We start from the raw sequence: 12,310 nt of genomic DNA, 5'->3' as shown, positions 1-12,310 counted from the left end.
TGATCCAGGGCAGCTACCCCATTTGTAAATTGGATTTCTCCAGCTTCACATACACAATGGCTTGGAGACTCCATGCATTCTTTAGAAAAGGGCCATTGAGGATACAAAGACCCTTGAATATTGATGATTAATAGCCACCTTTCGGAAGCCTAAGGGAGCTGAGTTACTGCTTTTTAGGAACCACATTGCCTGTTTTATGTTGTTTCAGTGAGGCCTCTTGTTAAATGAAGTCCACAAGTCATGATTTTGGGTAGTGGTCCAGATTCTGTGTCGCAATTACTTTTACAATACTGGTATGACTTACTACACTAGGCAGTGTGGCCTAGTGACTAGAACACTGGACTAGGACTCAGGACACCTGGCTTCTATTTCTGTCTCTGCCAGTGGTTGCTGGGAAATCTTGGGCAAGTTACTTCAGTTCACTGTGCCTCAGTTTACCGACATGTAAAATGGGGATAATACGGCCTTAGTAATGAAATGCTTTGAGATCCACTGATGAAAAGTTCTATATAAAAGCAAGGTATTATTATTATAAGTACTCTTACTACATAGGCATGACTGCATGATTTTCCACCTCAAACACTATAACATCGTGCTAATGTGTGAAAACCTGAAACTGAAAATGACTAGAAACTAAATATAAACAAACCCGAAAATTTTCTTTGCCCAAGCTGAGCTACGTGCAAAAAGTCAACAATAGTATAAATAATGAAAAGCAAATTAGATGATAAATCTTTGTTTAGTTTTAATAATTTAGGATTTATTTGTAACATTGCCAAGAACATTTGTTTGTTTTCTGAAATATGGGATCAGATTCTTTGCTGTGCTGAATTTATGCCTGGCAGATTGGGGGGGGCAGACGAGTGGGAGGGGAGCACCAGGGAGCTGTTTACAGCTCCATAATTATCATCCCAGGTCCAGTGCAGATTAGAATGTGCTTAGATTGTGCCATATGGTAACTGACTCCAAGAGACTAAGCAGTTTGCAAAGCAATCCAGATATAACTCCTCCCACCCCTTTCTGTTCATGACATGCCCACTGTGCTGTGGGCCAAAGGGCAGGTGGCTTAGAACCTGGCTATGAGAACTCTACAGCTGATGGGAAATCCAGTTAAAGCTACACGGTTTGACTAACATTTGTTAGCATATCCACACTGAAGGTCATTTTCTGTTCTACTAATTTGCCATAGGCCATAATATTGCCAAATAAGTCGATGTTCATGGCCAGTCTTTTTTTTTTTTTTAAACTTTATGAAGGAAGTCTCCTGAGCTAGTGATATATATATACATTAGGAAGGATGTGAGGGAAGAAAATTACTTTTTGATTGGTGAATAACTAGGGATAGGATCCCTACAGGAAAGGGGCATTAATTTTTTCATACTCCTGGCTGTGCAGAAAATAATCACATGCCATCTCTCATGTGAGGAACTTTTCTAGCACTTTTTGTAAGGATTTAAAAGGAAAACCCATGAGTGCACTAACAACCAGGTTTAGTTGCCAAGTTGGAAATCTTGGAAACTAAAGACACCCATACAAAGCAGCTTTCAGGAACCAGGGAAAATTGGCAGCAATTCTTTACAGCAAAATCTTCTGTTACCTGGGCGATTATGTTGACATTGTGAAGTAGTTTTCAGTCTGGTTCTTCAATTCACTACTTTTCTTCAAAACATTGAAGACAGAGCAGAAGGATTTTGGTGGCACTGGACACTGTTGTTTACAGGGAGTCCTCCGACTTATGACACAATTCCTTAGAATTGCGTTGTAAGTCGAAATGTTGAAAGCCAAAACAGCTTTTCCCATAGGAATCAATGGTATGAAGGGGAGCTTGGTTCCTGAACTAAGGCTTGATACACTATTTTCACCACAATAACCCAGATTTTTGTACTGTATGAACTATAGATGACTAATGTTGCAACATCAATGTATTTATTGGTTTCAGAGTAGCAGCCGTGTTAGTCTGTATTCGCAAAAAGAAAAGGAGTACTTGTGGCACCTTAGAGACTAACCAATTTATTTGAGCATAAGCTTTTGTGAGCTACAGCTCACTTCATCGGATGCATAAAAGTGGAAAATGCAGTGAGGATGTTTTTATACACACAGACCATGAAAAAATGGGTGTTTATCACTTCAAAAGGTTTTCTGCCCCCACCCCACTCTCCTGCTGGCAATAGCTTATCTAAAATGATCACTCTCCTTACAATGTGTATGATAATCAAGGTGGGCCATTTCCAGCTCAAATTGAGGGTTTAACAAGAACGTCTGAGGAACAGCGGGGAGGGAAGGGGGTAGGAAAAAACAAGGGGAAATAGGTTACATGCCATCATGTGCAAGCAATGCCCCTCTGCCATGTACATTGGTCAAACTGGACAGTCTCTACGTAAAAGAATAAATGGACACAAATCAGATGTCAAGAATTATAACATTCATAAACCAGTTGGAGAACATTTCAAGCTCTCTGGTCACGCGATTACAGACATGAAAGTTGCAATATTACAACAGAAAAACTTCAAAACCAGACTCCAGCGAGAGACTGCTGAATTGGAATTCATTTGCAGATTGGATACAATTAATTTAGGCTTGTATAGAGACTGGGAGTGGCTAAGTCATTATGCAAGGTAACCTATTTCCCCTTGTTTTTTCCTACCACCTCCTCCCCCCTCCACCACCATTCCTCAGACGTTCTTGTTAAACCCTGGATTTGTGCTGGAAGTGGCCCACCTTGATTATCATACACATTGTAAGGAGAGTGGTCACTTTGGATAAGCTATTGCCAGCTGGAGAGTGGGGTGGGGGGAGAGAAAACCTTTTGAAGTGATAAACACCCATTTTTTCATGGTCTGTGTGTATAAAAACATCCTCACTGCATTTTCCACTTTTATGCATCCGATGAAGTGAGCTGTAGCTCAGGAAAGCTTATGCTCAAATAAATTGGTTAGTCTCTGAGGTGCCACAAGTACTCCTTTTCTTTTAATGTATTTATCGTATTTTGTAAAGAGCATTCAGATAAACATATAAACTCACATATGCCGCTCAGAATGCCAGCAACACAGGCTCAGAAAGCCAGGGAGAATGGCACACATGCTGAGCCTCAGCCAATCACTGTTCAAGCTTTCTGATTGGCTGAGCCTGGGGCTGGGAGCCAATCAAAAACAAGCAGCAACCCTACCCAACAACAAACTACCCTGCTGCCTCGAAGCCAATCAGAAGGGACCCCTTCCAGGTCCATACCAGTACTGTATAACGCAACCAGGAAATGATTTCTAGAGAACTTTATGCAAATAGAGCATCCTAAGGGTGAAACAAGCATCGTAAGGGCTAAATGAGCAGTCCATTGAAAAGTGTAGTAAGTGGCATTGGGAATCGTAAATCCGAGGACTCCCTGTACATTTAGATTTAATAAAGGGGCCCAAAGAGTCAAAGGTATTAACATGAGCCAGAATCTGTCCAACATTAAACAGTTTTAAACATTGTTGGGATTTGCAATGCAAACCTCAGCCTGCTTAGTACCATGGGAAACACATACTGAAAAACATTACATTTTATTAAAAAGGGAAAAGCCATTAAAGCATTTGAAATGTAAAGTATTTAATAAGGCTTACATTTTAACAGCATCCCTTGTTCCCTTTCCCTTTAGTTGCAGAGAGTCTTTAGAAGGAAAAAAACCCTTCCTAAGACAGTCTCTTAGTTGGTATTAAGATGGTAATTACTGTCCTTTGGAGGAAAAGAGAAGTTAGTTCGGTTGGGTTGCAACTGCTGTTGCTGTTGTTTAAAATCCGATCCCATTTTCTAGAAGGCAAAACACAACAAATAATATACAAAAGGGGAAAGAACAGCAAAAATAGAAAATGCAGCTGTCACTGGTTTTAACTTGTAACCTTGCTGCTGCAAAACTCAGCCACAGAACACAGTCTTATCACCACTCCAAGACCTGGCAAAATTGTACCATGATATTTCATATAGCTGTCTCTTTCTGGTCACAGGGTTTGTGTTGCAAAACATGCAGACTTGGCCAGCTTAACCAGATTCTTATTAGACAGAAGGAAAAAGGAAAGGGATAGGAAAGAGAAGAAATAAGGTAGGGGATTGAAAAGAATGAAAAGGGAGAGGAAGGGAACATGACAAAGTCTCATATCCCATGTAGTGGCTGGGATATAGCTGGAACCAGTGAAGGTGGAGATGTCATCTGAGCCAGTTCTTTGGCCTGGTCCAGTCAGGACATGTCTTGGAAACAAGATGACAAAAGCCCAATGATGTTACAATGGATCTCTTGGTTCCAGGATATGGTGAGGATGGCAACCAGGATGGTGAAGCTTGCTCCTTCCCCTTTGTTTCAGTCATCAGATGTCCATCTTTCACTTCCTCTTTGCCAATTTTCCTCTCAAAGTCTCTTTACCCACAGTGCATTGCTCACACTGTTGAAGGTAGTGCCCAGAAGAGAGTGATGGGCCTTTTAACCAGAATATTGTTAGCATTTGGTCTATCGAATTTAACTAATGTTGAAAATGTTCTTGTTTGTAATCAATGGAACACTACCATAAATATTGTGACTCTCTAAATTCATTTGGACAATGTTAATAATCAAATGGATTAAATAACAATAGAATGCATTAAAACAGATTGCTATTTTCTTGGAGATATCACTGAAAAACACTATAGAACTCATGGAGAGCCTGTTTTTAACATTTGGGGTTATTTATTTTAACAAAAAATGTTTTGAGTCTTGGCAAAAATATTTAGCTTTAAAAATAACTCTCTTTCTTTAAAGCGGAAAACAGCTGTTCTCCAGACCATTTCCAGTGTAAAACTACAAAACACTGTATTTCTAAACTGTGGGTATGTGATGAGGACCCGGACTGTGCTGATGGATCAGATGAAGCAAACTGTGGTGAGTCTGACAACAGTCAAACAAAGGAGTGCAGTCTTTTTGTTTAAAAGTAGTGACATTGCTTTATTAAAATCTCATATTTCTAACACCAGTATCTTTATAACTTTCTTGCTCAAGAAGACTTTTCCCAATTTTTTAAATTTATTTTTATTCTCTTACCATAAATTGTAATGGGGAAGTTGCAATGATCTTGAATATGTCCTGTGTCATTATTTCAAAGTAATCATCTGATAGAATAGCTTTATTTTACCTGTGAAATCTCTTGAAGCATCTGCTTTATGGACAGCAGTTATAAAACAAATGACTCCCCTGAAACACTAGTGGCTTCTCTTTTTAATTCTTATTGCAGAATTACCCAGTGCCTATGAATTTCTTCTACATATTTTTTGCCTATTGTATTAAACTAAATGCTGGTAAATAAAAAAAACTAATAACTGCGATAAACATCTGAGTAGTTTAACTAGTTTACATTGTATAAAATAAACAGATTTTTGTATCAGCAATCACAGGAGTACTGATGGAACAGTCCAGCGTAAGACAGGCCTCACAAAGACTTAGCTGAGTATACATCCAGTGTTAAGCAACCCAAAAGCAGAATTTTGTAGTGACTTTTATGAATCCAATAGTAAATAGAAAAAAGCTTATTTATTTTCTTTGGGACTATTTCTTTTGTTGTTGTTTATTGCTCCTCTTTGCACAACAAGTAAAATCTTTAGCATTTTTTGTTACGTTTTCTATTTGTACCTGAAAGGTGACTTGAAAGACTTTTTAACTGCAAAGGCCCGAGTTCATGTTTTTCCAGTAATAGTTAAAAATATATTTTAAAATAGTAATATAGTACAGGGTCCTAAAGTCACTACCTACTTTCCATAGTAGTTATGTCATCACACATTGCAGGACAAACAACAAACTTGGATTTTGATAAGTAAGTGAAAGAGGAATTCTCACTTTTGGTAAGTAAGTGAAAAAGGAAAGGATTTTTTTCATGTATTTTCTTTTAAATGCATTTATCTATAAACTTGAAATCTGTCATAAAATTTAATGATTTGGATTTCAAACATCTTTATTTTTAAAGGTTTTCAATTCACCTGCAATAACAGTAACATTTTATGACTTCATTAACTAACTAATTCTCCCAGGTCACTTATAAGGAAAGTAGATATAGTGTACTGAGGGTCCCAATTTTACAGATGGAGAAATCGAGAGAAACAGAAGCTAAGTAATTTAAACAAGGCTGGATGGCTTATTCTCATGGCTGCAAGTAGAATTCAGATATTCCTGGTTTCCAATCCTCACTCAGTTCACGAGATTATGGGTCCTCAACCTGGAGATCATGAACAGCTTTCAGGGGGTTGTAACTACCCTCTCTGTCCTTATGGATAGTTATAGGGTGTATAGCTTGAAACCCATTTCTATTGCAACATGAGATCACAGGATGCAAAATGTTAAGGGTCCCCTGCACTAGACCCATATTGTCTCTTTAAGATGTGTCTTTGCATACTGACATAAAATACTTCATTCTTCTTTGAGTGGCCTCCACGTATTTACACTCCGGGGATGCTCCAACTGGGCATAGCTTAGATGGAAGAATTTGAACTAGCTGTGGGAGTGCTCACACTGAGGAGAGGGCTAGGAGGGGCCCATGAGCACTTCAGCAGGCACTGCTAGTTAAAGTTCCAGCATTCATAGGATTCCATTCTTAGGAGCCATAATAGAATCAACACTGGGCAAAGCAATCTATGACAGATTCTTAAAGATAAGATCACCTATACATCTAAACAAACTGTTGTTTTCATTCTATGGTTATTGGGGCTTACAGCCTAAACGAGTATGACTTCCTTGGATCTTTTATGAATGAGGCATTTGCAACACTGAGTACTGGAAAATTTCAGGCCCAGCATAGACAATATGGAAGGGCTCTGGGCATTCAAGAAAGGGAATTCCTATCTGTAATTTGGTGGTCCCACAAGAACAGCCATACTGCGTCAGACCAAAGGTCCCTCTAGCCCAGTATCCTGTCTTCCAACCGTGGCCAATGCTAGGTGCCCCAGAGGGAATGAATAGAACAGGTCATCAAGTGATCCATCCCCTGTCGCCCATTCCCAGCTTCCCATTCCAGCAGTGTAAAGAAAGAAGTCTTTCAATCCTCCCATGCTGATAACCACAGCAAATCTCCAATTTCAGATGTATATGTGTGTGTGGGTGGGTGGGGGTATCTAAATAACAGCAGAAATAAAAGTTACACCTCTGTATTCTCAAGTTAAGAGCAATTCATTGGGCTCTCCGGTTCTTTCTACCATAAGTCTGCCACAGAGTGATATAAGTAGCTACAGACAATACAACCTTCATGTATTATCCTAACAAATGTAGTGGAAGGTGTGAACTCTGAAGTAATATATTAATCCTTTATTTTTTATCTCTATATAATCTTCATGTAGTCAGAATGGAAAATAGTATAAATAAGTGCTGCAAAAATAGCACATTACTACTAATCAAAGATACTGAAGCTAGGTAGTTTGTTGATTGTGATTTTGTATATATGGTTCTGTGTGAATGTGTTAAATAAAAGAAATATGCCGTGTTGGTCACAGGATATCAGAGACACAAGCTGTGTGAGATAATATTTTTTATTGGACCCATCTCTGTTGGTGAGAGAGACAAGCTTTCAGGCTTACTCAGACTCTTCTTCAGGTCTGGGAAAGGAAGAAGAAAATATCAGCATAAGCTCAAAGGCTTGTCTCTCTCACCAACAGATGCTGGTCCAATAAAAGATATTACCTTACCCACCTTGTTTCTCAAATAATAGAAGTAATATACTGAACTGTATATAAACCTAGACATTATCTTATAATCATAATTAGTTTATTTGAAATAGTACAAAGCATACCCATACTATTATGTATGTTATGTAGGTTATGAAAATTGCTAAAATAATTTTGAATCAACTATTTTATTATGAAAGTACAATATAATAATTAACAGTAGCGACATGGAAAATGAGATTTCACTAAAGCAGTATAAATCTGGTGGCATTAATGATTTTGAACCATATGGCATCCTCTCAGAAAAGCAGACAGAATAATTTGTTACGTTTGCTAATTTGCAAAATTTTCTTGTTTTTCCCACCTGTAGAGAGAGGTTTGGGAGGGCCGTCCGTGGAGGGAAAATCCATAGGAAGGGGATCCTGTTGTGCATTATGCTTTTTCCATCCCAATGACCTATACTGTCTCTAACGATACTATCCACTGGGTCTCAGACCCCTAGTGTGAGACGGATCAAACTCTCTGGTTCTTGACTGTGGAGTAAGGAAGACTATTCAGTATCTTCAAACCATGTCTTTGAGGCAGAACAATAACTGTAATACATGAACTTGCACTACCTTAGAGTCAGTTACTAGTTGCAGGGATATCAGATTCACTTTCAGATGTCATCCCAAGAATTGAGGCACCTCATAGAGACTCCTTTAAATCCAGTATGAGGTTGTCCTGGAGTTCCTCAACCAGTAAATCCTCAAAACAACAGTCTGTGTCAGCCAAGATGGCTGAGCAGTGAGGCTCAGCATAGATGCTAGATACACTGGCAGAAATCTAGCTTCTGCCCTGGCAAGTTCAGTTAGGTAGCTTCACCACCAAAGTTATCTATGTCATAACCTACAAAATCCCACCACTAGAAGACTTCTCTGTCTCCAAGGCACTTCAACACTCAGTGTTTGAAGTTGGTAATTCTGAGTTCCAACTTGTTGGATGAGGTGGAGCATCCACAGAAAATATCAAGGCACAAAGCACAGGGAGAGAACAGCAACAATATTACACACTGGTTTTAAAGCCCCCAACCTCATCAGACTTTGAAATGAACCCTCTAGAATCTCTACCTCTTATTTGCCAATAAATGTACATAGTACAAGAATGGAGTATCAATTTTCACATTGTGTGGTTATAATTAGATTTACATAAAATATTAGCCATGGAACAGAGGTCATTAGCACTTTGCATCATTCTTATTTGTGACCATTCGGGCATTTCAGGATTTTTAAAAATGTGATCCTTGACCACTGGAGGAAGGCTGATCTGAATAGATATTTTTTAAAGAGCCAGTTAAATTCTTGGCACTAGCATCAAGAGCTCTCCCAGCAGTGGATGCTCTGGAAACCACTGGCTTGAAAAGATTAGACAAGAGTGATGATCTAGTATGGTGGTAGACAAGTTTATGATCCTTGTGATAATATGAAGAGTAGCAATGTTTATATTGAAAGCAAATATTAGCCTGGAATCGTAGAGATTCTTTCATTCCTTTTTGACATCAGAGCTGGAATTTACTGCTTGTTGACAATGTGAAATTGTTCATCTACTATGTTTCAATCTTTGGATCATTGCTGCAAACTCTGTAGTTTTTAGTATCTACTCAGTGATGGAAAAGTTTACTGATTGTTTCTGCAGTAGCCATGAAAATATTTTCAGAAATGCAATGGACATTCAGAGTTGAAAACATCAAGGCAATTTTTTTTAGGTTGGGACTATATGTGATACTTAGTTGCGTGTTTCTGGTGAAACATGATTAAGTTGTCCAAAAATAAGGTGTTTTTAAAAGAAGTGTTCTGATTATCTGATATAATTTTTAGTTGCCATTAATGAAATGAACAAATAAATGCAAATTTTCTTTTTTGCAAATTGACATCATTCTTGTTTCTTTGAATAAATCAAATAATACATAATCAAATGTAGAACGACTCTGGAATTACTGCCAAAGGACTGGCTTCTGAGATTGATACAAAGTCATCATTTTTCCCTGAATATGTCAAGTTTCATAAACATGAGAAGTCCCTTTGCAATTATGAAAGAAGAGGTTACTGATCCTGAAACTTAATTCAGAATACAATTTATTAACATTCTTACAGACAAAACATTAATTTTAGAAGAAAAATATTTTCAGTAGGATCTACTTAAAGTAAAAGTATTTTCAATAATAATGAGTTAATGCAGTGATACTCAGACTGAGGCTTGTGAGCTGCAAGTAGCTCTTTAATACCTCTCCTGCAGCTCTTTGCGGCACATGATATTAAAACATTGTGATTTAATTATGAACCATACTGCTTTTACTATGTTATTAATCAGTTGCAGTTGATAAATACTTGGTCAGTAAAATATATTGTAAATGAAAGAGTGAATGAGGTCTTAGAATCACTGAGTTAAAGAATATATATAAATATAGATTTCACTCAGAGGAATGTTAGCTATTAAAGCATTGAACATTTTTGGGACAGATTGTTCCCCTTAAATTTTGTGATTTGAAGGTTTTACAATTTATTTAGAAGAGTAAAATGTTGAAACCATTAAAGTGGCAAAGGGCAAGAAATTATTTTTGCTAGTTGGTAGTGGATTTTTAAAGGAATTTAGGTTGACAACTATTTTTAGCTTTCCTAGCACCATTGTCTTAAGGAACTTCCCTACTTGTTCTTTGTTTTTGCATTCCACTAGCAAGTTTCCACCAGATATTTTCCTAGCTCTTACTCTATATCCAGCACTTTTTTCCTGAGCCACTTTGCACTCCACAGTGGTTTGACCTCCACTATCCTTGTGTTCTTAGCTGTGGAGTGCAAAGTGGTTCAGAAAAAAGTGCTGAAGATATAGAAAGAGTTAGGAAAATACCTGGTGGAAACTAGCTAGTGGAACCCCTATTCAGAATACAAGGAAAATGGGGTCCAGTTATAAAAGCTATCCTGCAGTTCTTTAAAAATACTGGGAGAGGTGACAGACTTTAAGTCATAACCCATTTATGAAGTCCAGTGAATGGCGATCATAGATTCAGGAAGTGAGTCTGCTGCACCACAAAATCCAGGAGGAGGAAGAAGAATAGGTGAGGACTGAAGAGAGAAGAGCTGCAATAGGTAGCTTATACCCTGGAATTGGCCTTGAAAAGAGAGGACAGCTGGGTGAATGGATTCTAGAAAGCGGCTAGAGAGTCTGGGAACTGCCAAGAAGAAGCTCCTCAGCAGCATACTGCAAGGAAGCCATACGTGGAGGCAGACTTCCCAAGAGAGAGGACTGGAAGACATAGTCCTGGGAAAGGCACCAGTGGATAGAAGTAGCAAGGGCTTGAAAGGAGAGGTCTTAGCTATCTAAACACAACGACGCTGGGCTGGAACCAGAGAAAAGCACAGGCCGGAGTTCCCCTATCTCCCACAGAAAGGGGGATAGGAAAGCATCCTTGAGGAAGAGGAGGGCAAGGACTATAGAGCCCAGGTCAGGGCTGAGACTGACAACCCGATACAGGGCCAAAGGACTTTTTATCGGTGGGACTCTTTATTGCCTCAGAAAGGGTGAAATTATGAACAACCTGACTGGAGTTGTGAGAAGCTGACTGTTACAGAGCCAAGCAGCTGTCTGGTGTGGAAACTGAGGCAGAATTGCTGCAACACAATACCCAACCATGTGTGGACACATTGTCTGGTGAGTTAGCTCCATTATAGAGCCTAAATACCTTTAAAAATCTGGACCCAAGTATCAATAGTGATTTAGGCCTCAATTCAGCCAAGCACTTAGGCAAATGCTTAATATTACACACATTCTTAAGTGCTTTGCTGAATTGGGATCCTAGTTACTCAACTTTTATTAGTATCAGTAATGTTAGTATTGTAGTATTAACTATATATGTTACCATAGTACCCAGAAGTCCCAGCTGCGATTGAAGCCCCATTCTGTTGAGCATCCTACAAACACAGATAGAGATGATCCCTGCCACAGAGAGTTTACAGTCTAAAGCAATGGCTCTCAGCCTTTTCAGACTACTGTACCCCTTTCAGGAGTCTGATTTGCACCCCAAGTTTCGTCTCACTTAAAAACTACTTGCTTACAAAATCAGACATAAAAATACAAAAGTGTCACAGCACGCTGTTACTGAAGATTGCTTACTTTCTCATTTTTACCATATGATTAAATCAACTGGAATATAAATATTGTGCTTACATTTCAGTGTATAGTATATAGAGCAGTATAAACAAATCATTGTCTGTATGAAATTTTAGTTTGTACTGAATTAGTTAGTAATTTGTATGTAGTCTGTTTTAAAACTAGGCAAATATCTAGATGACTTGAAATACCCCCTGGAAGACCTCTGGGTACCCCCAGGGGTATGCATACCCCTGGCTGAGAACCACTGATCTAAAAGACACAGACAGACTAATAATCGAGAGTGGGAATGTATCATGTACTCTCTAAAAGCTATTTATTATTCATGGTCTTTTGTGAAAGCAGAAGGTTTGTTTCTGGGGTTGTGGAACTTAAAGGACCTGCGTTGCTGCTTAGATTTAGTGTCCTGATAAATGAATTATATAATTTTTTGCTGTTGGATGGTCATTATTTTAATTGTAATATTCTTCGGGGTACCTACAGCTTTTTGTATGGCTGTCTTGTATTGTTGTTTAAACAG

At 38.4% G+C, this 12,310-nt stretch overlaps 1 protein-coding gene across 1 annotated transcript in view; it reads left to right on the top strand.

Annotated features, from left to right (window-relative positions):
- Positions 1–12,310, top strand: part of LRP1B (LDL receptor related protein 1B) — a 1,054,628-nt gene that overhangs the window by 889,840 nt on the left and 152,478 nt on the right. Inside the window, exon 66 of the mRNA XM_077830376.1 lies at positions 4,766–4,885. Coding sequence (XP_077686502.1) covers positions 4,766–4,885 — 120 coding nt within the window. The remainder of the gene's footprint in view (positions 1–4,765; positions 4,886–12,310) is intronic.

This window comes from Eretmochelys imbricata, chromosome 11, assembly GCF_965152235.1.
Source record: "Eretmochelys imbricata isolate rEreImb1 chromosome 11, rEreImb1.hap1, whole genome shotgun sequence".
NCBI classification, from domain to species: domain Eukaryota; kingdom Metazoa; phylum Chordata; order Testudines; family Cheloniidae; genus Eretmochelys; species Eretmochelys imbricata.
This window is presented reverse-complemented; position numbering and strand designations above follow the sequence as displayed.